The sequence below is a fragment of the Ceratotherium simum genome, chromosome 11 (genome assembly GCF_057802395.1).
Source record: "Ceratotherium simum simum isolate JZ-2026a chromosome 11, ASM5780239v1, whole genome shotgun sequence".
Taxonomy (NCBI): Eukaryota; Metazoa; Chordata; class Mammalia; order Perissodactyla; family Rhinocerotidae; genus Ceratotherium; species Ceratotherium simum.
Genome location: NC_141910.1, coordinates 59,204,073 through 59,230,643, shown reverse-complemented (window position 1 = coordinate 59,230,643; position 26,571 = coordinate 59,204,073). Strand labels below are relative to the sequence as shown.

At 53.8% G+C, this 26,571-nt stretch overlaps 1 protein-coding gene across 2 annotated transcripts in view; it reads right to left on the bottom strand.

Annotated features, from left to right (window-relative positions):
- Positions 1-26,571, bottom strand: part of HS1BP3 (HCLS1 binding protein 3) — a 48,551-nt gene that overhangs the window by 15,476 nt on the left and 6,504 nt on the right. The window contains exons 1-4 of one of the 2 annotated variants that reach the window (XM_004418294.3): positions 17,719-17,774; positions 11,704-11,869; positions 7,921-8,128; positions 5,400-5,619 (exon numbers count right to left, since the gene is read on the bottom strand). In XM_004418294.3, the coding sequence (XP_004418351.2) occupies positions 5,400-5,619; positions 7,921-8,128; positions 11,704-11,869; positions 17,719-17,750 (626 nt within the window). In that variant the 5' untranslated portion in view covers positions 17,751-17,774. Of the gene's footprint in view, positions 1-5,399; positions 5,620-7,920; positions 8,129-11,703; positions 11,870-17,718; positions 17,775-26,571 lie in introns of those variants that run through there. The other variant, XM_087437108.1, reaches the window with a different exon arrangement.

Sequence of the window (26,571 nt, the reverse complement as noted above, 5' to 3'; positions counted from 1 at the left end):
AAGAAAGCTGTGACTCGGGGGCTGCCACAGGAACACTGGGGCAGCCCGAGGCAGGGTAATGGCAGGCGTGACCTCCCAAGGTTCCATCCCTCAAGGAGTCAAGTAACCACTTAATCCCATCAAGGACAGACAAGCAAGCCCCTTCCTCTCAGGACAGAGGCTGTGGGGGACACCCTGCCACCTCCGGAGAGTGCTGGCTCCTCCTTCTGGAGGTGTGATGGGTGCACCTGGTGGTGAGGGAGAGGCCTAGCATGCACATCATGTGGTGCTGATATTTGCATAACAATAGGAAAGGGGAAGGCTGCCTTTTCCATTTCAACTGTGTCAAGACCCAACATTTCAACTGTTTAGACACTCAAGGCCTTCTTCAGAGCAAAGTAAATCTGAAATCGTGGTAACATTTTAAAGGAAATTTCCTGCACTTCATCTCTTTTTATCCTTACAACCCCTGGGCCTGGGCTTTACCCCTAATTTACAGAGAGGGAAACTGAGGCTTTGAGAGGTTCAGCAGCCTGCCCAGTGCGCACCAGCTGCTAAGAGGCAGAGCTGGGCTTTGAAGCTGGGACTGCCTGCCTCTAACTCTGCTCTGGGGACCACACATCCCAAGTGAGCCAGCTTTCCCAGGGGTCTTCAAACCATGCTCTGAGGGCCCTGACCTTCGGCAGAGGCGCCCAGGGCCACGTGAGAGGCAGGCTGAGGCTGAGGGGGCAGAGAGCCAGTCCCCACTGGGTCCAACCGGGCCAATTCTACTTCATTCCATCTTACATTCGGGGGTCTGTATGACATTTTTCTCTCTTTTTTTTTTTTTTATAATTTTATTTATTTATTTTTCCCCCCAAAGCCCCAGTAGATAGTTGTATGTCACAGCTGCACATCCTTCTAGTTGCTGTATGTGGGACGCGGCCTCAGCATGGCCGGAGAAGCAGTGCATCAGTGCGCGCCTGGGATCCGAATCCGGGCCTCCAGCAGTAGAGCGTGCGCACTTAACCGCTAAGCCACGGGGCTGGCCCAGTATGACATTTCTCTTGAACCAAAGATTTCACTACTGAATTAAAAAAGTGGAAAGCACTGTCATATCTGCCGCCCCTAAGAGTCCATTCATTCAGGGCAGACTTGGTGCACTAACCTGGAGAATCATCCCAGAACAGCGATTTCACCCAAATACAGGGAGTAAAATATTATTTTTATACTAAAACATACATGGTTATTTTATGGAAGGTAAAGTAAAATGTGTATAAATAATTACAGTAAAACAAGATGGACATTCCCAAAAAACGTCCAGGTTCACCAACCGTAGCCACGGCACAGGGCAGTGGGCACTGGCTCCCCTCCTCTGAGCAGAGAGTGGGAAGCTGTGCCCTACAGGAAGGCATGTCTGTGCAGGAACCAGCCTGTCCCTCGGGAAGCTGAGGGTCCTCAGGGACCCAGGGCCCAGAGGGTGCTCCCTGGACACTGGGGAAAGAGGTGGGGGGCCACAGGCCTTGCGGGTGGGCAGGGTTTGGAAGAGCCGAACGGCTTTCCCCACAGAGGGGGTTAAGTCCCTGAAGAACCCTTCACTGGAGGGAGGCTTTGGGGCCGTGCTCTGGGGCAGGGATCTGGGCAAATGCTCCAGAGAATAAACACTCCGTACATGAAAAAGTTCCTTATTGCCTCTAATAGCAAAAACCTACAGAAACACCACCGGGTCCCCAAGCAGGAGCCTGGCAATGCCACCTACAGCACATCAACCCGAGGGACTAGCACTGAGTAAGAACACAGAAGTCTATTTGCTGACCTGGAAAGACCCAGCACATAAGCTGAAAAAGGCAAATTACGGAATGGCGCATATAACATGATCTCATTTTGGTAACAAAACATGAATATCCAAAAGTGTATACTTCCACAGCGAAGCAATTTTTAACTGTGCTGTCAATTTTTCTATATCAATCATATATTATTTGAGTTATAATTAAAAATTTTTCCAGCAGAAGGCAGAACTATCATGATAGAACTTCATCTTTCTCAGAACTCTGAAGTCTCCAAAAAAAGAAAGTTAAATACGAAAACCATGCCCGACACGGGAAGCGCTCGTGAGAGGACACCAAGTGAAAAAGCAGAGGATAAGAAGGCATATGCGCCACGTCTGCAGTTCCAGGGGTTGCGTGGGGACAGGGACGCACAGAAGCCCCCGCACACGGGAGAGCAGCAGTGTCGGGATGGGCCGGGTGAGGGCTTTTTCTACCTTTAAGCACTTTCTAATGGTGTAGCAATGCATCTTTTCCTTAATCAAAACCAGGTTTAACAGACAAAGAAAAGCCAGGCCAGTCCCTGCTCAGGGCTTTGTGCTGGCGGCTCCCACCCTTCCAGCAGGCCTGCAGCGGAGCGACAGCGCCCCGCCGCGGCTACGGCAGGAAGGACCGACGCCTGTTGGCTGGAAATGTGGCCCATGGCTGCTCCAGAAAGGCCAGAGCCAGGCCCAGATGAGTGCTTGCGGGTGGGGTGCAGCGCACAGCTGGGAAAGGCAGGGCTGCGCGTCTGCAGAAGAAGTGAGGGCACAGGACGGAGAAATACACACGCAAAGCGTAAGTCACCTGCAAAGAACAGAATGTTGCCCACCAAAGAGCGGGGTGGGCAGCACTGTGCAAGAAAGTCAACAGGCCCTTCTGGGTGTCCCAGGGGAGGCCAAGGGGAAACTCGACTTCCAGACATGGTTCTGCCACACACGCACAAGGCTTTGGACAAGCCCCCACTCAACTCTGTCCTCCACTTTCCCATCTGGGAAAGGGGGATATTCTTTAGGCCCTGGCGACCTTCCAGTCTGCTGAGAGACTGGAATCGAGGGAGAGGACAGAGAGGTGGCGTCAGGTCCCGACTCGGCCATGTGTGGCTGTATGGATGTGGATGAGCTACTTGACTTCAGCTTCCTCACACACAATGTGAGCCTGACGCCAGTACTGGCTGCCTAGAGCATCATTTCCCACACCAGACCCACAATGGATCCTGAAAGCAATCTGGTGCGTCATGACCTTTTTTAAAAAAGTGAAATCGAATAGAAAACATCTATTCACGTAAAGGGTAATCAGTTCCCGGCACTTAATAAGCTCTCAAAAAATGTTAGTTCTTATTCCTGATGGAGGCGATAGCACTGACTATTGTCACATCGGTCATTAAAAGAAAAACTGGCAGAAGGTCCTAAGCCTCTGGGATCCCTTTTAGGTGCTAAGCTCTCCTAGGATTCAGGAACGAGGCCCCCAGAGTGCAGAGCTGGGGACAGTGCTGGGGGGCAGGTGGTCCCCGGATGGCTGACACACCTCCTGACAATCTGCTACTGGAGGCAGTAGGAAATTCAAGGTGGCCCTTGCCAACCCCAAAGAGCATTTTCCTACCCAAAAAAGGAGCCGCTTTGCTAAGCATGTCCTTCAGCCAAAGGCTGGCACAAACCACTGAAGTCCATCTAGGCTTGGCACTGCGTGCGGTTACTCAGAACAACAGAGCCTGAGCTCAAACAAAGCCTTATCCTTACCAAAATAAAGCCCGAGAAGGGCCTGAGGGTTGTGCACCGCTGATAAGGCCATTACAAACTTCCCCCGACATAACCTCGCTGCTGCTCCCACAGGACTGCTGACCCCCCTCCAGGACAAGGCCCACCGGGGGGCAGGCCAGGAGGGGCCTGACTGCTGGGCGCCAAGGTGCTGCAGGAACTCTGGCTCTGGTCCTGTCTCCCTGAGCACCTGGCATCTTTCCCTAGTGTGAATCCTCATCCCTCTAGGCTGGCTCACGGCCACCTGCCCCACATCTCCCGAGTGCCCACTCCTCTCACGTCCCACCAGGAGAGGAAGGCTGGAGCAGAGTGGGTAGTGCTTCCAGGACTGTACGTTTCACGCCATTTAAGCTGAACTTGCCCCTGCCTGATGAATAATCGGCTCTAATTCCTTTCTGAACAGGACCTGCGAGCCAGGCCTCCCTCATCTGTTGACTGACCTTCAGGGAGTCTCTAAGGTGCTCTCATCATGTGGCGGGGATGGCACCCTGGGTCTGTGGGCTGATTCTGCGGAGGTGGTGGGGCAGAAAGATGGCAGACGAGAAGAGCGAAGTGCTAACATTTACGATAACTCACTCAATCTTCACAAGAGCCCCAAGAGATAGGTGCTATCATTACCCTGTTTTCACCGGGTAAACTGCCAGGGACTTATGGCTGGTAAATGGCAGAGCCAGGACTCAAGCCCTGGACGTCGGGCTCCACAGTCCAGGATCCTGAACTCGGTTTGAGTCCCAGGACCATTATTCACCAGCTGTCTGACCTCGGGCAAGGCACTTGGCCTCTGCAGGCCTCAGTTTCTTTAATCTGTAAAATGGGATAACAACAGCTGCTTCCAGGGCAGGTGTCAATGAGACATGGTGTGCAAAGTGCAAAATACAATGCCCGGCGCATAGTGGGTGCTCAAAAACATCAGCTCCCACCTTGTTTCTTGCATGTTTGAGCCAAGAAGAAAAAGTGAGGGCCCTGGGGTGGCCGAGTCTGTCTGGTTCCCCCCGATCTCCTTCTGGTTGGGAGGTCCTGCCCAAATACCTCAGCCTGTGCCCATCAGAGGGGCCTTGGGAGCAGACGTCTGGCTCTCTCATCTCATCCAGCCTGTAGTCCCTTCCCCCAAGCAAAGGGTGGTCCCCACAGTGGGGGCTCAGGAGCAGGTCACTGATTGGCTAAAGGCAGTCAGAGGGCCAAGGAAGGAGAAGGAATGAGAAGGTGACAGAATCAGGACACCAAGTGACCACCAAGACCACGGCTGGCTTGCCTCCTTCTCTCCAGCCAGTGTACGTGTGTGTGCACGAGTGTGCATGTGTGTGTGTCAAGGGGAGAGAGTCCACTGGCTAGGGGACCCCAGAGCTCACTCTTCCTCCTTGCATCACACACACTTGGCGCTTTATGGGTCACCAGTCCCCTCCACCCACGTGATTCATTGGGGCCTTACAACTGCCTTGAGGGGAGGCCGAGGTAAATACCCCTGCTTTAAGTACAGTGAAACACGGCCCGGGGAGCTCCAGTGACGCGCCACACGTCACAGGCTGTCAGTGATGAGCTGCACAGAGAACTCAGGCGCCCGGGCTGGCTGGTGGGTTCAGGCAGCCTGGGCCACTGAGCTGTCAGGGGCGGAGGACAGCTCTGCCAGGCCACAGTGCAGAGCTGGGGTGCGGGGGCCCGCCCTGTGAGCAGAGAGGAGCACGTGGTACCTGACGGCCAGCCCCAAAGACATGGGTGATGTTGAGGGTGAGCAGGGAGCCAGTTTCTGAGCACACCAGGCTATGCGGGGCGACGACCCAGGGAGACAGGTTTTCTCAGCCTCCCTGGAGGGAGGGAGGAGCTGTCCCTAGAGAGCCTGGAGCAGCCAGAAGGGGGCCCCACCCAGAATGGGGAGACCTACCGCATGATGCCCAGAGGGTCCAGGGCCTCCTCCTCCTCTTCCTCCTCACATTTCCCTGCATCTTCGCCCTTCAGGCCTAAGATGGGCAGACCCTCATCCTCTGCTTGGTCCTGTTGCTTGAAGAAGTCAAAAGCCTCCCCATCAGCCCCCACCTGGCTGTGTGCGTCCAGGACAGAGTAATCTCTGCTGGTGAGATCTGCAGCCCCGGGGGATCTGGTGCCTGTGGAGGGACACAGAAGAGGGCACCTGACATCCACTGCCAGGGGACCAGGAGGCACTGCACTGCATCAAGCTCCAGCTCCGGGACCTGAGCCTAGGGGCTTCCCAGCATCCTGGGACCAGGATAGCGGGTCTGGGTGGACAGGGGCAGCCGGGCTCCAAGTGCCCACTGCGGCCCCCGAGGGTTGACAGGCACCAGTCACGCCTGGAGCGGAGCGGTTACAAGCGGGAGCCTCAGAGCAAGAGAGAGGCAGCGGTTCCTGAACCTCTGCAGCCTAGAGCCTGTCAGTATCACCGGATGACCGAGCCTCTGTCCACGGGCTAACAGCTGGAAAAGCCAGCCAGATACGGGGGTTCCCATGGAACCAACAGCTTCAGGAATGTTTTACAGTTGAGAGGCGTGTCAGGGAGCTCTGCCAACCAAACCACGGATGGAGACCTGCTCTGAGGGTGTGGGCGATGAGCGCACAGTGAGCACATGGAAGATTCTGGAACAAACTGTGACGGCTCCAGTACAAAATGGCTTACATCAGTGGTTCACAAAGCATGGTCCACAGACAGGTGTCCCTGATGAGGTAAGTACAGAAAGGAAGAGCAAACGTCCAAAAATTTCCACGGAAGCTTGGCACTGTCACGACATCCAAGCACGGGATTTTGTATTTGTGACAGTATCTATCTGTGACAGACTGGGATACAAAAGCTAGTTCTTCCCCACAGATGCCCTGAGAAGCATGGGTTTAGACTACTGGTTCTTCTCTATCCAAACACTATACCTTCTACAGTGGTCACTTGTTAAAAATACCACCCTTAAGTAAAGAACTTACAGAGTGTGTGGCATATAGGATGTAATATATATACTGATGTAATATGTAAAACTAAGTGGTAAATGATTATGCTGCATTATCCTTTGTAATTTTATTAGTTCAAACGTGAAAATACCATTCAAAATCTCATGAACCATCAATTTCATGTAATAAGCATTTTACAGGTATAGATTCATTTAAATATTGCAAAAATCTCACGTGAGAGAGATTTGTACCTCCATTTTACAGATGACAAAACTGAGGCACAGAGAGACTAGGCAAGTCAGATCACCCTATCCTGCTTCTCCACAACAGAGGGGACCAGGAGGTCCGGAGTTTCTTCTAGCTGTAGACATGCCAGAGCCCCCTTATCACAGTCAACACAGCCCCCGAGAGAGGCAAACAGGAGGCGGGAGAGATCCGGGGCCCACAGGCCCACGTGGGATGTGGAAAAGGACAGAAGAAGCCTGTCCAGCAGCCTCACCCAGCCCCAGCCTCTGCACTCACTGGTTTTGGTTTTATTCCCACCCCTCATTTTTTAAAAATTGGTTTATTGGTTAATTTTCTTTTGAAAATTTCCCATCTGTCTTGCGGAAATAGGAGAGCCACAGTAGTTGGGAAAAGAGTTAAATGGAGTGGTCCAAAGAGGGGAGAAGGTACGAGGTGGGAGTCCAGCAGCTCTCGATGGGACCCCTCCCCACCCGGAGGGCACAGGACCCCTTCATCTGCCCTGGGGCGCACGTGCAAGACTGGGACCCACCCGGCGTGTTCTGAGTTCAGGGGGCTGCTGAGTGGGGGCTAGAACGTCAGCCACGGCTTCCGTAGCACTTCCTATGCGGCAGGCTATGTTCTAAGCACTTTACACGTATTGGCTTGTTTAATTCTCACAACCACCTGTCAGCCAGGTTGTCCCCACCTGACAGATGAGAAAACTGGAAAGAGAAGGGAGGAGGCTAGACAGGGACTGTGAGGGCTCAAGGTCCCCATTACTGGGGGTGGGGTGGGGGGGGCGGTGCCAGATCACCCTGGGCTGAACATCTGCCTGGAGCTACGCCCACAAGCATCTCTGGGGGGTACAAGCTGGGGGAAGTGTCCCCAGGGGCCAGGTCACCAGCCTGGCTGTGAGGGCACAGCTTTCTCTGGATATTGCAGGCCCCCAGGTCTGGCTGGCAGGAGGTGAAGAGGGGTGTTTGTGTGTATGGGTCAGGGGGAGCTCTGGGTATGGGGCTGGCAAGGAGGGGCACGGGTGGGATCAGACTATGAAGAAGGCTCCTGTGTGAGCCCCATCTGGCACCTAGGTGGTCAGTCCTGGAGGGCCGGGCCCCAGTCTCCTGCCCACCACTCCGCCCAAGGATGGAAGTAAGGTCCACCTGCCTCAACAGCCTGAAGCTTCCGGGATGCAGGGGGCAGCTATGGACGCACTCGGGCGAAGCCAGGGCAGCGAGGCCTAGTTCTGGGCCCGGGGAGACCTCAGGGATTTGGGACCCAGCCTCAGGTACCTAAGAATTCTAGCAGCTCTGGGCTGCTGGCCAGCTCGGCGTCCTTTGACACATGGCGCAGAATCTCGTCAAACACAGCTCTCCTTTCCTGGATGTCAGACTCCCCAACGAACAAGACCTTCCTGGGGAGTGGGGGAAGGCCGGCCGTTGGATAACGACTGCTCAGTTTCTGGTAAAACTCCTCAATCTCGCTGTACTTTTTGGAGACCTGGAATGAGAGGAGCATGTGGTTTCCTGAGTGAACAGTCAAAGCAGAGAGCAGTCCTCTCTCACGCCAACCGGAGGTCCCAGAGGGCTGGCTACTCGGAGAGTCCTCTCCAGGACCGGCTGCCCCAAGAAGTGCACCCTGGGTGACCCTCCGCCCAGCTCCTGCCTCAGGCCCCATTCCTTCACCCTCCCAGTCAATGCTGGGCTCAACCGGAAAGTCTCAGTGGCCTGAAGGAAAGACGCAGTCCTGGTGGGCTCCGGGCACTGTCACAGGTTGTCACATTTGATACAGGGACCCCGGCCTGGCCTGCAGGTGATCACGGTCACCACCTCCTTTCTGGGCTTTCAGAGCATTAGCGGGGTGGCCTTATGGTCTGGCCGGCTGGTAGTTCATCTTCCTGCAACAACACGAGTCACCTTTTCTCAGCGCGGATCTCTGGATCATTCCCCGTGATTTAGCAGCAGCCTTCCAGCAGGGACAGTCCTCATAGTGCTCAACTGGTGAAGACCCACATACTGCAAAGTTGGTTTCTTAGCCCTGTTGTCAGACAGGACCCCACCATGTATGGAGACCTCGGGGAAGCAGACCAGGGCTTCCACTGGTCATTAGAAGGTGGTTTCAAGCCATCTGAGTCACCTTGGAGCAGCATTCAGCTTCCCGCAGGGCCTCCTCTCGGCCTCTCCCCAGAACCCCTACTGCAGCTCAGGATTCACTCCTCACTTCTCAAGCTCCGGCTGTGCGTTTACTCCATATGTCCCCCCACCCCCAGCATGGTCTCTGTCTCAGGAGGCTCCAGGTCTCGCGTGGAGCGAGCAGCCGCAGCACAGCCAGTTGGTGTCATCGCTGTGGTCTGTGTAACCCAATATGGGTGCTCAGAGAAGAGTCATCCGCTCTGCATCACACCCCCCACCAATGGCTGGGTGTCCCCCCTTGTCTGGGACTCCTCTGTGCTCTCCCCATATGCTAGGCCTGTCTCCCCAACTCCTCTGTGGGAGCACTGAGTATGAAGACATGGACATTCCCACTTCCACTGCCCGGCCAGGGCCGTGCCCGCGGCACATCACTAAATGCCGGTGTAGCTGATGGACTGCGGGGCGTCTGGATACAGCGAGACGCAGGAGACCTGGTAACCCCACTGCCCAGCTATGTTGGAGCATGTGGCCTTGGCTAACCAGCATTATCACCAGAACCCCAGCCTGTGAGGGCTGCAGACACTGGCAGGTGGCTGGGGCACCGGGGGACTTCAGAACTCCAGCCCCACAGGAGGTCATCTAGGTCAGGGAACTGAAGCCTGCAGTTGTCAACATAGAGCCTGGCCCTGGAGCTCTCCTGAGAACAGCCCTACAGAAAGGTAAGAAGATTCTTTCACAAAAGTGACGCAGGCTCCAACCCCCAGCGGTCCTGAGAACCCGTGACTCCAGCCAGGCAGGGATTGGGCCCAACGCTGGAAGGGTGAGCGCCCTCTGCTGGCATGACCGCTCCACATGGGCTGGTCACACAGACACATCACTAGGACTGGGGTTCTGGGGGCCATGGGTCTCCAGGGCACTGAGTTTGGGGAGTTTTCAGTCAGGGGAGCCACCTCTCATCCAAGGCCCATGCTCACCAGTGTTCCAAACAAGGGCTTCTCAGGTAGCTACCTATGCAGCAACGAGAGGTGGCTACAGGAGAGGCCCTGAGCGCAGTGGGTAGGAGCTCTTGTTCATCTGGTGCCCCCTGTGCTGAGCCCACCTCGCGTCCCTTTGATGTAAGTCAGCACACATGGTGTCTGCTAAGCTGCAAACAAATACAGTGCCCCTTCCCGGGGGCTGGTTTTACTCTCCGGTTAGGAATTAAATTCATTTGTATATTAAAACACCTATATCCTTTTAAGGTGTTTTGCATGCAAAATGCTCATTTTTTTAGCTAACTCATGAAACTTCTAAGAGATTTCAGATGTCCTGGGGAGTAAATGTGCTCTCCTTTGCCCTCTAGAGGGGGTTCAAAATGTCTGAGGAGTACCTGCACGCCTGGGCACCTGTGCACGCACACACCCCACAGGGCGTGGGTGTCAAGGAAAAAGTGGCCCTGTGGGATGCGTGGAGGTGTTAAGGACGTCCTCACGCACACCTTCACGTGTAAGGCCGGCCCTCTGCAGAGGACGAGCAAACTGGCCCGGGCACTCCTCAGGGGCCTCTCCCTGACGCCCACGGACATCCACCTCAGATACAGTCATGCACCGCATAACGACATTTCGCTCAATGATGGACTGCGTATACGACGGTGGTCCCATACGACTAGTACCACATAGTCAGGTGCGTAGTAGGCTATACCATCTAGGTTTGTGTATGTACAACCTACGATGTTCATGCAATGACGAAATCGCCTAACAACACATTTCTCAGAACGTACGCCCGTTGTTAAGCAACAAGTGACTGTATACCGCAGGACTTGCGCTCATTTCACCTTGGTTTTAAAACTCTCTCCTCCCTTAGCTCCTGGGACTCCACGACACCCTCTTCTCTTCCCTCTGCCTGCTTGGAAGCTCCTCCTTCTCCTTGACTGGCCCTGAGCTGCTGGTATCCCCAGGGTTTCCTCCTCAGCCCCTCCCTCTGCCCTCCACATCCATTCTCTGGGCAACTTGATCCACTCCCAGACTTCCAACATCACCTGCGAGCTGATGCCTCCCAAATCTGCCCCTCGGCCTGAGCCCATCCGATGCTCCAGCCTCACGTACCCATCCCCGTGGATCCATCGGGTGGACACTTCGCAGCTGACACGGCCCCCTTAAACCTGTCCCTGCCGGTGCTCTTCACCTCAGTCGGCGGAAACCATCAGCCAGCAAATTATGTGCCTGTTACCTCGGAAATATTTGCAAGTCTCTCCTCTCTTCCATACCAATGACGACTGGCCTGCTCCCACCCCTCACCTGGGGGATTACTGTATTAGCGTCGTGACTCGGGTCCCTGCCCCATTCTTTCCAATCCAACTCCACTCTCCCAGCAAACCAGCCAGAGAGAGGCGAACAGGGCCACGTCACTCCCGCTTCAAACTCCTCCTTGGCTGCAGGAGAAGTCAGGCTCGCTGCGTGCCCTCCACGCCCGGGTCCTGCCTGCCATCACCTCGTCTTCTGCTTCACCCCAGACGATACTCAACTGCTCAGAGTTCCCTAGCAACACCCTGTGTCCGGCCTCCGTGCCTTTGCTTGGGCTATGCCCCCTGCCTGGCACACCCTTCTGCTGCTGCTTAGCTCCACCTGCTCCCTAAAACATAGCTCGGCCCTCACCTCTCCCGAGAAGTCTTCCGGGACCTTTCCCTGGGGTGGGTTAGGTGCCCCTTCTCTACACTCCCACAGCCCCTGTGTGCGCCTGGCACCACCTGCATCTGTCTCTTTACAAGTCTGCCTCCCCACGGAGTGTAAGAATTTGGTTCATTCTTGTGTCCTTACTGCTCGGCTCGACATGCCCAGGCCTCGAGCGAGTGTTGGCTAGAGAAGTGCCCGCTCCCTGATACTACTCGCCCCCTGGTGGCAAGTGTGTCTGCCTCCCTTGGACCCGTGCACCCTCAGAAGCATCTTGGCAGAGCCCCCAGCTCACCAAGAACTGGACGACATCCTCGGGCTTGTGCTTGGCCGACTTGAACGCAGCCAGCCGGGTCACCACCAGGATCTGGTACTCCACGTAGCCCGACATCATCTTGCCCCGCACCTCCTGGTGCTGGGGCACGGTCAGGTCCAGGCCCGTGTGGACATTCTGAACTCGCCTGCCGAAGGGAAAGAAGGCAAAGGAAGCTCAGGTTCAAGTTGGCAGGCCTCTCGAGTGAAACGCAGGCAGGACTTCGGGACGGCCTAGCGGGCCTCGGTGCAAGGCTGCTCCACTGGCCGTCCTCAGTGGTCACTGCTCCAAGCCATCCACCTGCTCCTCATAAAGCCTGGCTTCCCAGGCCTGGGCTCTGCCTTTGGGTAGCTCCCAGACAAAAGGCTGTTCCCAGCAGGAAAACATTTGAGAGCAGAGAAGATGGGGTTTGTGGAAAATCACGTACAGCTAGGTATCTTACACAGATTCGGCACACGGCACGAGCTCCTGCAGGATTTGTGGGAACGGCATCCCGAGGGCTCTACTCCCACCAAGGAAAGGGCCTGGCTGTGTGTGCACTACGCAGGAATGAAACCCTGCCAGGAATCTGGAGAGAGACACATCTCTTCAGCCCACCCGAGGGCAGCAGAGCTACTACAGCACCTGCCCGGCTTGGGGAAGATGCGAGGGGCACTGGATGCGGGGCCCCAAAAGGCACTGACAGGGCTGCTGTGTGGGGCTTAGAGGAGATACTCAGCCAAACATTACAGCCGGGCCGGCCCCGAGGCTTAGCAGTTAAGTGCGCGTGCTCCATTACTGGCGGCCCGGGGTTCGGATCCGGGCGCCCACTGACATGTCCAGCCATGCTGAGGCTGCGTCCCACACACAGCAACTAGAAGGATGTGCAACTATGACATACAACTATCTACTGGGGCTTTGGGGAGAAAAAGGGAAAAAAAGGAGGAGGACTGGCAATAGATGTTAGCTCAGGGCTGGTCTTCCTCAGCAAAAAGAGGAGGGTTGGCATGGATGTGAGCTCAGGGCTGATCTTCCTCACACACACACACACACACACACACACACACCAAACATTATAGCTCTTGGATAATCTGTAAATTGACGCAAACATACCAAATTGTATGGAGGGCAAACAAGTTATGAAACATTTTCTCTGAAGGGAGAAAAAATGTTAACTGTATTCCTTATCCTGTGTAAGGGGTAATACAGACCCGTGCATACAAACATACGTCACACAAACACCTGTGACAGGACACGTCATTGTCAAGGTCGAGACCTACCACGTGCTGGGCAGGGTTTTCAGAACACAAGAAAGGGGATGCTCTGGGGGCAAGGGGCTTTCGGGCTAAAACTCTGCCTGGGGCAAGGCCCCTTCTCTCTGGACTAACGTCCCAATCCATCAGACACCCTGTCCCCCAGAACTCCTTCCACGCAGATTCCTCTCATCTCCATACTAGGCATGTGACAGTCATCAATGTGATGCCACTGTCACCAAGTGGGGCACACGCCTACATATGAAGTGTGTATACACATCCAATGACCACACACACTTCTACACACTTGAACACTTCCATACAGTATAAGGCGCGCTATAACAAGCAGGAATCTCTTAGGAAGGCCGGGCGAACCTGCCTTCAGGGCGGTACTAAATGAGCGCAAATGTACCCTTGCAAGATGGAAAACACCATATAATCAGCCCTCTTTTCCTTTTGCCAGTAACCAAATGGGCGTTCTTGGCTGTACCCTGAGTACAGACCTTTCTGCTCCTGGCTTTGCACACGGGTGTTGCTGTCGAGAGTGGGAGAGCAAAGCGGGACTAAAGGTTAAAGGTGAGTGGAGAGCAGCTGGCACTACTGCAGGCTGTTCTAAGGACCTTACCTGTCAAGTCACTCCCACCTTCCGCAGCCCTACAGAGGGACATTACTGCTCAGACCCATTTAAAGACAGGGAAACAGGCACAAAGAGGGGGTCACCTGCCCACGGTCTCAGGGGTCAGAGGGGGAACCAGGGTTCACTCCCAGGCAGTCGCCCCAGAGCCTAGGCTGTCTATTCCAGTGCATGACAAAGGAAGGAAGCAGGAATTAGGATCACTGTGAAAACTAAGTACTGAACTCTCCAGCTCTCCGCCTCCTTTGCACCTGCGCCAGCAGCTGCACGTGACCAGGATAAACATGCACACGTCGCCTGGTCTGCCTGAAGTTCGTGCCATAACCTACAACCGGCAAGCTTCAGCGGGACCTGGCTCCCCTCCCTTGGTCTAGATGGGGGGTTCTCAAAGCGTGGTCCCTGCAGCATCAGTGTCACCTGGAAACTTGTTAGAAAGGCAAATTCGGGCTACTGAGTCAGGAGCCCTGGGATGGGACCCACGATCTTCCTTTTGACAAGTCCTGCAGGTGACTCTGACGCACCTGAGCCTAATCCACTCGCTCTCCCATGCCTCTACGCCCCAGGCAAACTTCTTCTGTAAAGGGCCGGAAACACAGCAAATATTTTAGGCTTTAAAGGCCACAAGGCCTCTGTTCCTTAGACTACTCAACTCGGCCGCTGTGGCAAGTAGCCACAGACGATACGTAAACCTGATGTACAAAAGCAAATTTGGCAGCAGGATTTCACCCACATGCGCAGTTCGCCCACCTGTCCTAGACCAGGCTTCTAGGATTTCGCCCACGGGCGCAGTTCGCCCACCTGTCCTAGACCAGGCTTCTTAAACTGGAAAGCGCGTCCACGTGACCTGGGATCTTGTCAATATGCAGATTCACATTCACCAGGTCTGGGGCGGAGCCTGAGAGTCTGCATTTCTAACCAGCTCCTGGACCGTCCACTGAGTAGCAAGGCATCTAAGTCACCTCTCTCAGCAAACCCTCAACACCTGTCTCCCCCCTCCCAGGACCCTGCTTCCTATTTCCCTTAGGAGAGGGAAGCCATCAGTGGACTTCCTGAGTCACATCCTCAATCGCCTACATCTGCCTCCCCTGCCACTGGGGACAGACTTGCTGGCTCCTACCTAAGGGCAACCCCTCTCACCTACTCTCTCAAAGACATGGCTTCCGCTGTCTCCCCTCTTTTTGGCAACATCAGTTTCCCCTCATTACTGATCATTCTCACTTCTTAACAAAGCTGTCTTTCAGCCTGAACCTCCCCTTCAGCTACTGCTCTGTTTCTCTGCTCCCCTTTTCAGCAAAATTCCTCAGGACAGCGGCCTGTATTCATGTCTCCGGTTCCTCTCCTCCTGTTTGAGCCCAAATCCATTCCTACCAATCTTTTGTCCTCATCCTGCAGCAGAAACTGTGCGTGCCCAGGTCACCGGGGACCTCCACGCTGTTAAAACCAAAGCTTAATTCTCGCTTCTCCTCTTAGATCAGCGGCACTTGGTCCTCACTCTCTGCTCCCTGGAGCTCTGTCTTCACTGGCTTCCAGGACCCTCACTCTCTCTCAGTTCTTCTCTGCCCTCCCTGGCCGCTCCTGCTCTGCTTCCCTGGATGGTCCCCCATCCCGCCAGAGCAACCCCCTTAGACCTTTTCTCTCGCTGCACTCTTACCCAGGTGACCTCAACCACGTCCAAGGCTTTAAATATCATTTACGGGCCAATGGTCCCCAAATCCCTATCTCTAGTCCGGACTCCCCCCTCGAGGCCACACTCCTCCCAGCTGTCTGCCTAACATCTCCACTTGGCATCCACAGGCAGCTGAACACTGACGTGTCTAGACTGATGCTGACTCCCACCTTCCCCACACCTGCTCCTTTCACAGTCTCCCCATCTCAGAACATGCGGCCTCACTCTTCCAGGAACTTAGGACAAAAGCTTTGCAGTCAGTCCTGACTCCTCTTTCTTGTTCTCACATCCCACACCTAATCATCAGCAAACCCTGAAAGCTCAATCTTCAAAATATATCCAGAACCCAAACATTTCCCACCCTTCCACCCCCATCACCGTGGTCCAAACCACCCTCAGCTCTCATGCGGATGACCGCAAGAGCCTCCTGGATGGTCTCCTGGCTGCCCCTGCTCACCTACGGTCTGCTCAACACAGCAGCAAAGCACCTTCGTGAAATCTAAGGCAGGTCCCCTGGCGCTCGGAATGCAAGCCAAGCCTTACCGTGACCTGCGAGGCTGTCCTGCCTGTCCCCTGCTCCCAAGCCCACAGCTCTTCACCGCGTCACCCAACACTCTCCCCGGTCACTCCACTCCAGCCACGCTGGCCTCCTTGCTGGTGCCCTAGCACCCTCCTGCCCCAGGACACTGGCCCCTGCTGCTGTCTGCCTGGTACACTGTTTCTCAAGAGTTCTCATTCGTGGCTCTCTCCCTCAGAGAGCTTGTCAGGGATCTGCCCAAGTTCTACTCAGTCAGAATGACGCTCCTGGACCACACCAAGTAAAACAGCACTCACTCCTGTCACTCTATTTCCACTCCTGTCTTACTTTCCTTCATATCATTTATCATCGCCGACATATCACATACTGTCCACCTGTCCCCACCAACGCTCCATGAGACGGACTTGGTTTGATTCATCACTGTATCCAGAACCAGACCAGCACCGGGCAGAGTGGGCCCTCGAGAAAGATCTGCTGGATGACTGAAGGCATGAATGCACGTGGTGATGAGGGGGGAAGCTGGGCTGGGAAGCTGAGTTGGGGCCCAACTGTGAAGAGCCTGTGAGGCGGCTGGTGTCTGGCAGTTGGACTTACCCTGCAGGCCCCTCCTGGGGTTTTCCTGCCAGCAAGGAGTGAGCACCACTCCCTTGGCACCCGTGTCTGTGAACAAGCCCTGTCCGGGCTGGGGCAGTGAGGGAAGCCACCCAGCGCCTTCCCAAGCACCCAGCACCAAAGTCACACCCCACGGGTCTGCACGTGGCTGGGAGGGGCATCTGCTGCTGGCCCTGCTCACACCTGCCAATCTCAAACCTCCTTTTTGCAGAAAAGGAAACTGAGGCACAGAAAGAGGAGGTGACTTATGCGGCACTAGGGAAACCTCTTCTGCCAATGAAGAGATGACCTGCAGCCTCACTGTATCACGCCGAGGAGGCCAAGCAGGTTCTGACATCAGAGTTTACTGAAAGAATCGTGTTTTTCTAGACGTGAAGTCACAGGGAAGTTCAAATTACAGCCGGAAAAATAACAGTTGGGCTGGGTAACACATTTACTTACGAAATAAATTGGTGTCTTAGCCCAAGAATTTGTGTAGGGGAAATAAGACTGTATGAAAATACTTGAAGTGAGTTACTTCACAGATATTTAAAAGGGGGAAAGGAGTAAAACCATGTCCACCCCAGCCCTTCCAGGATCCATCCTGCACTGGGTCCTCCAGGCCTGGCTCAGGGTGGGCCCACCCTGCATCCTCTGCCTCCCAGAGCCCCTCCCAGGCCTTTGCTCTAACCTGCACTTCTCCTGAGCCACCTCCTTGAGCAGCCGCCACCTCTTCGCTCCCCTTCACCTGGTTAACGTCCACTCGTCCTGCAGGACATGGCCTCACTCACCCCCTCCCAGAAGCCTGGGTTACACCCCTCACTGTGTTCCCATGGCAACCTGACTTACTACCCCCTCCCAGCATCTGTCCCCGGCAGGTCTGCGGTCATCCCCGTCTCCCCCGGCAGGGCGGGGCCTTGTCTGATTCACCCCCGTCCCCAGCGCCAAGCACCGGGCCTGGCACACGGTGAGCACCAAAGGATGCATAACTAGATTTTGGGGCCAAAAGAAATGAACGCGGGTGGGCAGGGAAGGGGAGAGGAGAGCCCCCTCTGCCCGCCTGCGCAGGACCAACCAGTCCAGGGCTTCCTCTGGGTCTTGGTGAGTTCGTTACGCTCTAGGAGCCTCAGTTTCCCCAGCTGTAAAACGGGACACTCGACGCCGCCACCCTCTCCCGCAGGGCGGTGGAAGGGCTAAGCCCAGAGAAACCGCCAGCGCGCCGGCGAGGCCAGCCGCCTCCGCCTGCTCCTCCGCGTCGGGCGCCTTGGGTCGCGGCCCGCGCGCCCCCGGACTGCTCGTTGACCGAGGCGCGGCGCGGGGCGGGGGTCTGGCTCACCTGGAGGTGACGAGCACCGCCGGGGACTGCATCACGGCGGCAGCTCCGGGCGGGGCGCGCGGTCACGGGACCCGCAGGCGCCGGCGTCGCCGCGTCCCCGCCCCGCGCGCACGGCCCGGCCCGGCACCGCCACCTAGTGGCCACCGGGCTCGGCCCACTGGGGGCCGTGGATTTCCAGGATTTTCTGGAACTCTCGGCGGTGGCCGTGCGCGGAGGGCCGTGCGCGAACTCGGCGCTGCGGGAGGCCCGGGTAGAGCTGAGCCGCGACCCCGCGCGCCCCGCCTCCCGGGCTCCGCGCGCCTGTGCCGAGTGTCCTGAGTCAACTGGGCGGCCGGCAGGCGCGCGAGGAAAGAGAGGTGTTCGTGTCGGAAACCCATGGTCCTGGTTTGCGCCCGCTGCCCCGGCGTTGTTAGTGCATGCGCCCGTTTGCCTCTCAGGCGTGCCCGGAGAGCCGCGGCTCACACGAGATATTATTTGGTCTTTGGGAGAGTGTTGTGGAAGCAATGCAGCCAGTGCTCATGGCTCCAGGGATGTTCGGAGAGATGTTAGGAGGGTCAAATGAGGTGACATAGAACCCAGCAAACAAGATAAATGAGACCCCTTTGTGGAGGGGGAGCTGAAGAAACTGCATCCTGACTCCAGAGGCCTTCTAGCAGCTTTCCTGAAAGAGGCTAACAGGCCCTTCCCAACAAAAGCTGAAAAAACTGTCTTTCCTCTCCCCTGCTAAAGAAATGTTATTCTGACGCTTGTTAAGACGGTAAGGAAGACTGTACTGGAGATATTGCAGTAGGAGAGAGGTCAGGCTCAACTCTGAAGACAGCGAGGACGAGTGGGGGGGATACCCAAGGAGCAGGGTGAGGGGCAGTGATGGGAAATGACCCAGGGGACAGCAAGGCCAGGGGGAATCTTGCTGAAGGCAGGCCAAGGCCCAGACGTCAAAGTAGGGGGTGAAGAACTCAGATATGCGCGGGGTAGGGGTAGGGGGGCGGTGGGAGGCGGGGTGGGGATTGTCTCTAAACAGAATTAGCAGAATTCTTGCTAAGACTGGATCAGGCAGGCCAAAGAGGGGAGGGGGGTGGGGGTCAAGGTCAAGGCCAAGGCCTGGTGGAGAAGACGGCTCAGAGGAGCCCCAAGTTTGGTCAAGGAGAGAGTCTGTCACCCACAACTTCCCTGGCACCGAGCTGCTGAAACTCTCTCCCTCTCTGTGCAGACCCTGCCCTCCAGGAGCCCTCCTGCTCCTTTCCTCCTTCCTGATGACGCCCCTCCCAAGCTCCTCCCACCCTCTGGCAGGAGGAGGAGAGGTTTCTGCTTGACTGCATTTTCCCAAAGAACCAGCCCCCCTGCCACGCCCCACCGCCCTGGGACTCTGATGTAAAACACTGAGCCAGGGCCTGCCACGTGTGACAGTGTGAGCCTTTGCGTTGTTCTGATGTTTAGCAACTGAAAGACAGGACTCTCTGCCTGGCTTCTGTTGCTAGTTGGACTCCATCACAAAACTCCTCTCTTCTCTCTCTAGGCCTTTTCACTTATTTGTTCATTAACTCATTCATTCATTCATTCAGTAATATCTACTGAGCTGGGCCTCTGTTCCCCACCCTGTGGAGGCTCTGGAGGTCTCAGTGAACAGGACACTCCAGCCCTGTGCTCTCAGAGCATGCCTACGGACCTGCTGCCCCCAGCTTCCCCTCTCTTGCCCTCTCCTCAAGGTTCTGGCTCTTTCTGCTGTCTGCTCACTCTCTAGGTCTGGCCTGCCTCCAGTGGTGCCTTTGGGTCCATGGCTGGGGCCGGGGCAGTGGGGTCCAGGGGCCAGCGTTCCTCAGAAGGGGGCTTAAAGGCAGAGGCACGCAGAACGTAACAGACCCTCTCATGGTGGACTCACCTCTCCATGGGATGAGAAACAGAGGTCGTGTCACCTGCCCAAGTGGCCCAGAGAAGAAAAGCTGAGTCTGGAAACAGGGCCAGGAGGAAAGTACAAACCGCTGCCCCCTTCCATGCTCTCTCTGTGAGAGCCCCGGTGAGAGAGAACAATAGAAGCTGGGGCTTGTGGTGCCAGAGTGCTCGATGGGGTAATGTCTGTCATGTTTCCTAGAGGAAGGACAGAACAGTGTCCCTATGAACCTCGACCTACCAACCACCACCACCATCATCATCATGACCAACATCATTATTACCTGTATTTGAGTCAGATTTTCATGAGGAAATTCTACGGTAAAAAGTTTTGAAAAATGAATCGCTCCCCAATGTGTCTCTTGAATAAATACATACATTTATGTGCCTTATTGGGTTTGTTTCAAATTTATAGACCAGATGAACCATAGTGAATGGAAGGATGAGCGAATGAAGGTATTGCAGGGAAACCCGGTCGGCTGTCTGCTCTGCCTGCCCACCTGCCCATCTGTCTGCCAGGCAGGGTTCGTGGTAGCACAGGGTCCCCTTGTCTTGTTTAAATTGACGTGCCTCACCTCAGAGGAAGGCAGGAAGAGCACGGACCTCAGCACTGCAGCACTGGCACAGTGCAGCTCCTGGGAAGGGCCGTTGCACAGATGTTTCCCGACCATACACAATGTGCTGGGCACTGAGAATACACAGTGAATAAGGCACAGTCGATGCTGTCAGTAAGCTTCCTTCTGCTTATACTTGAGGTGGGGAGGGGATCAGGGAGGGCTTTCTAAAGGAGCCAAAGTCCAAGGTAAACCTGAAAAAATAAGAAGGAATAGAACAGAGTAGAAGGAATATCATGCACAGAGCCCTAGAGACGAGAAGGAACACAGACTTCAGGGAACAAGGGAGGGCGAGAGGTCAAGGGGAGGGGACGGGGGGAACCAGGGCATGGAGAGCTGTGTACACCAAGCTGAGGGCTTCATGCTGATCCTGAGGCCGGCTCAAGCCCATCGCGGGACTGTGAACGTAGGAGTGGCCCAGCCAGCTGTGCTGTGGACAGTGGTTTGGAACGTAAGATGCTGAAGGTGATGAGGTGAGCAGAACTGCAGAACACTCCAGACTGGAGATGATGGTGGCATGAACTAGGGTGATGGCCACCTGGGTGGAGAACGGGCACAGGTGAGAGACAGACTTAGGAGGTGGAATTGGCCAAGACTCGGGACCTGAGCGAATGTGGGCAGGAGGACTTAGGATGCTGCTATGGTTTGGCTCCTGGGAGTGGCTGGATGGTGATGCCATTCTCTGGGGCAGGGACACCTGGAGAAGGGACACATTTTTGGTGGGATAACGAGTTCCATTTTGGACAAGTGGTGTCTGAGGGCCAGGGGCCATCGAAGTGACTGGATCTGTGGCTCTGGATCTCAGGAGGCGGGCCAGGGCTGGGGCTCACAGATAGGAAGCTGTGGGAGCTGAGAGTAGGGCTGAGCCTGCCCGTGAGGACCTGTGGAGAAGACAGCCCAGGAGGGTCTAGGGAAGCACTTATGTTTCAGGGCGAGCAGAGGTGGAGGGCTGCAAAGAAGGGGACTCTGCATCATTGCTGGGGCTGGCAGCATGCCTGTCACCAATGCCTTGTAGGTAAATGAGCCCTACCCCTGTCTCTGAGGTTCACACCGCAGGGGGACTTGGCACACCTGGTGCCTGCCAAGAAGGCAGGCTGGTTCCCCATGAAGGAGTGACCCCGTCCTGGAGAGCAATCCCATTTTCTGCCTCTGGGGGTCCTGCGTACCCCTATGTGTCTCCAGCGGATAATTGTATACAATGCATGGAATGTGGGCTCTAAATCTGATATTTTCTGCTTCCTGCCTGACTCGAGGAGCCCCCTCCATGGCCAAAGCTGCAGTAACGCAAACCACATTGCAGAGGATCTTATATTCCCCCTTCCGGCTGCCCTGGGAGGAACGTTCCAGGCCTCAGTCTCCCCCCCAAGGGAAGTGGCTGGGCCTCAGAGGCAGTGCGGTCAATTAGAGACACCACGGCCTGCAGGAGTCTGCTCTGAGTTCTGGCCGCGCCATGCTGACGCTGCCTTGTTTCTGGCAGGATGAGTCTTCTGGGGGACCTGCCGATTTGTCTCTGCCCTCTAAAGTGATGCTTTAGTGCTCCAGCGGTCTGGGCACCCCCAGTGGAGCAGGGCCACTGCCTCGCTTGTCACTCAGCAGACACTCCAGGGCACAGCTCAGGGCCTGTGACCTTGCCAGGCCCTGGGGATGCAGAAGACACAGGTGGGGCTCACACAGCACTTAGGGACAGCTGGAGATGTCAACATGGATGCAGGCCCAGGGTGCACGGGGAAGAGCACATAACTAACTCAGCCTGGGGTTGGGGCATCCAGGAATTCTTCCAGGAAGAAGGGGTGCCAAACTCAGGTCATGAAGAAGTGGATTAGTTATCTCTTTGAGCCTTGGTTTTCTCATTGGTGAAATGGGCATAACAGAAACCTTTAATTCACAGCACTGCTGTGAATTAAATGAGATAAAATGTGACTGAAATGAGGTGAAATGTATGGCAGGCACTGTAGATGAGCTACCCAAAAGCCATTCACAACTCTCTTCCTCTTTGCCTTTTACTACCACTGAGGCTGGAAAGGTAAAACACTCATGCTCCCAGCCTCCCTTGCAGTTAGAAGGGGCCATGTGACATAATTCTGGCCACATACACAGAAGTCCCTGTGGAGGGTTTACCTCACTAGGTGAAAATTCTTTGCTCCTTTCCTGTCTTCTGTCTGGAGAGGAGATATAATGCTGGGAGAGGCAGCAGCCATCTTGTGACTATGAGTAGCCAACATGAATTTGGGGCCTACACATTCAGGATGGAAGAGGCTGGGGACCTGATGGCATCTGAACTACCATACCAGCCCTGGAGTCCTTCTCAGGACTTCTCCCTGTGTGAGTGCTTAAAGCACTCTAAGTGGGGATTTCTGCAATGGATTCCTTGTTGGTACAGTAGTAAAGGACTTAAACAAGGCCTGACACAAAAACTGCTCAATGTGGGGTAGGGATGGTTGAGGAGGAGGAAGAGAAGAGATAACGTATGTTCTGGGCAGCATTGCAAGGCGCGGGGCCTCAAGAAAACCACAGCATGCTTGAGGAGTAGGAGAAAAGGGCGTGGGAGGGGTTGCTGGGAGAGGAGGCTGCACTTGGGGGGCCTTGTGTGCCATGCCGAAGAGTTTACCCTTCTCCCCAAGAAGAAGGGAGTGGACTCAGAATGAACAAAGGGAGAGAGTGTTCCAGGGGGCCCTGGGCGTGATGAGCGATGCCCACCTAGGAAGATGAGGGCAGAGTTGAGTGGGCCGAGGAGGGGACTGGAGGTGAGGGGGTGGGGACGGAGAGTGTAGCACCCTCTTCCAGAAGCTAGATTGTGAAGTAGAGGATTTTCTAGAACTATTATATAGAAATAATTCATGCTCATTGTAGAAAAACTGGAAAATATGGATAGTAAAATAAAATAAAAATCACCTCTCATCCTATACCAGACATAACAATTAAGGTTTTGTTATTCCTGCCCTCCTGACATTTTTTTCTATATCTGTATATAAGATATATCTTCTTTTAAACAATATGTAATCTTCCTGGCTGTACTACTTTCTCACTTGCTTTTTCATTTACCACCCTGTAAATATCTTTCCACATTAAATTACCTCCCAAACCATCATTTTAAATGGTTACTTAGATTGCTATGTACCAGTGTTCTCTGACTGACTTACCTAGTCCTTCAGCTACATGTAAATGATGGAAAGGTGGTGGGGCTGGGAGATGGGTGGGTGATCTTTTAAAGGCTAGCTGATGTTTGAGCCAGCTACACCAGGAGGAAGTTTGGGAGAAAAGTGCTCACGTGTCAGGAAACACTTGGATGACTTCCTGAGTGTGTACACAGTTGAGTAAGGGAGGGTCTCGGGACACTGGGAGAAGACAAACGAGACACAGACTTCATCTCTTTGCATTATAAAGTAAAAGAAATTTGTGAGTTGTCTGCCGGTAATTCCAGAGCTGTGGGAGAGACGGCTGAGGTGCCCCCAACCACGTGGAGACCCACGGTGGGCGGCGGTGTTCAGTGGCTGCCCTGAGTCCTGTGCTGCTCTGTGATGCTTCTCCAGGATGCCCCTGCCCCAAAGCTTCACTGCCCACTGTGCACGATAGTCTTGGGGAAGTGGTCTTTGAAATAAGAGAAGAAAATGGCGTTAGGTGTGGGGTGCAGGGTTCACAGAGCACCACAGACCCAGAAAGTGACACGTTGGCAGGAATTAGGAGGGAGCTTGTATTGAAAGGTGACTGTGGAATCCTCAGGAATTCCCACTGGCTGGGGCACAGCAAATCCAGCCGTTTTGTTTGGATCCTTAAGGACAGGGTGACTGCAGAAGGTTGGAGACCTTGGGTGCATAGGGATACACTTTCAATGGGTTTCATATCTACCAGCAAACTGTCCCCAGGAAGACTGAATAGAGTGCACCTTCCCAAACCTTCACCAGCTCTGGATTCATTTTCTTAAATCATCTCACATTTGTCAAGTGAAAAATAATATTTGTTTTAGAAGTACATTTATTTGATTGCTAGTAAGGTTAAACATGTTTTCACCTGTTTGTTAGTCTTACAATGTTTCTTTGTAACTCTCCTGTTTATTTCCTTTGCACATTTAAAACATTGGGCCATTTGTCTTTTTCTTGTTGATTTGTAAGAATGCTTTATATATTAAGGATACTAAACCTTTATGATAAATATTATCTGTTTTTTCCCTTATGTTTCCCCCAAGTTTTTAGTTTGAAAAAGTCTCAAACTCACAGAGAAGTGGAAGGGTTCATATCTCATCTGTACATCCTTCACCTGGACTCATGGATTGGGTTCCAGCTGAGATGGACTAGCCAGTGGGAAGATCACCAGAGGGCAGTGAAAGAAGCAGGGCAGGGCAGAGGGAGCTGAGTTTGGTGCAACCACAGCAGAGGCCCCAGCTCATCACAGGGGGGGTGGGATGGCCCCTTCAAGTCGTCCTGAAATGGGACAAGGGGGCGGGCCTTATACCCCCACATGGATCACCCAGGAGGGGCCTGACCTGGGGTGAGGCAGCTCTCTTCAGCCAAGGCAAGTCCCAGGGAGGACTGTGCAGAGAACTGCCAGCACTCCAGTCCTGGAGAGGGGAGCGGGCTGCACATCATGGTGCACTGCCCTGTTGATAACACGGTCACGTCTGCCTTACCCCCCCTCCCCCCTGATTTTCCTGAAACATTTAAGAGTTACTTGTAGACATCATGACATTTCACTCTAAATACTTCGGCACGTACTTCCTCAGAACCAGAGCATTCTCTTTCATAACCACAATGCAATAATCATACTCAGGAAATTCGACATTGACACAACACTATTACTTAACATACAATCATATCTCAATTTGCCCAGTTCTCCCAATAGTCTTTTATTTACAACTGCTTCCTCTTCCCAACCCCTCCCACCCCCAATGAAGAATTGAGGGTCACACAGTGTATTTAATTGTCCTGTCCCTTTAGTACCTTTTATTCTAACGGTTCCCGGGCTTTCTCATCTTCCCTGACATTGACATCTCTGAGGGGTCCACACCAATTGTGCAGGCTACTCCTCGGTTGGGGTTTGTCTAATTATTACTCGTGGTTCAATGCAGGTTAATATTTGGCAGGAGTAGTACATTGGTGATCACACCAGAGGGCATGTAATGCCAGTGTGCCCCATGATTGGTGATGTTAAGTTGTACCATTTGGTTAAGGCCAATTCTGTTTTTAGAATTTTTTACATGCATGTTTTAAGATTTTTATGTACTTCCAACCATGGACATTTCTCTTGGTGGTTTTTACAATGAAATTATACTTAGAAAAGTATTCCTTACCCCAGGCTGTATAAATATTCACATATTTCCTCCAAATATATTTTTTACAATCAATTCTTTGATTCACTAGGAATTAATTTTGATTTATGTCATAAGAGTCATTTTTTTGGCCCTAAATACTTAGTATCCAGTACCATTCCTTGGTAAGCTTTATTGAACAATTCATCCTTTCCTACACTGGAATTGTCACCATTATTATATGCTAAATATTTACAAACATTTTATTTGCATCTGGACTCTATTCTATTGTCTTGATCTGTCAATTCTGCTTTGAGTGCTACATGGGAATTAATTTATATTGATATCTGATAATGAAGCTCTCCAAGGTGGATTTATTGTTTTTTGATGTACAAATGTGAGTTTGTTTTTAGACAGAGCAGAAAGAAGAGAGAGGGATCTCTGAGGAGATAAGAGGCTGGGCTACAGAGCCTGGGTGGAAAGACAGCGACAGACACACACAGACACAGTGACAGCTAGACACACACATGCGCATCAGCACGGCTTGACCTTCGGTGTAGACGGCTGAGCCTGCCCCTTCCCCTCCCTCTACTCTGCCCACCCTGTCTTTCAGCATCATCTGTTTCAGGCATCTTTCTGTGCCATGCAGTGAAATCTAACTCCATCTTATACTAGGGGAAGAACAATCCACGTGAGGGTGTATCATAACTTATTTTGTCATTACCCTATTAAATGCTATTTGGTCATTTCCAGTCATCACTACTACCTCAATTTTTAAAATCCTTATATATTTATCTTTACTTATGTGAGTATACCTATAACAAATTACACTTCTACATGCATGTGAGAATGCTGAGTAGAAGGGTTTCCTTCTTTAAAATGTCAATGTGGGGCTGGCCCTGTGGCGTGGTGGTGAAGTTCACGTGCTCTGCTTCAGTGGCCTGGGGTTCGCAGGTTCGGATCCCGGGCATGGACCGACGCACGGCTTGTCAAGCATGCTGTGGCGGCGTCCCATATAAAGTAGAGGAAGATGGGCACAGATGTTAGCCCAGGGCCAGTCTTCCTCAGCAAAAAGAGGAGGATTGGCAAAGGATGTTAGCTCAGGGCTAA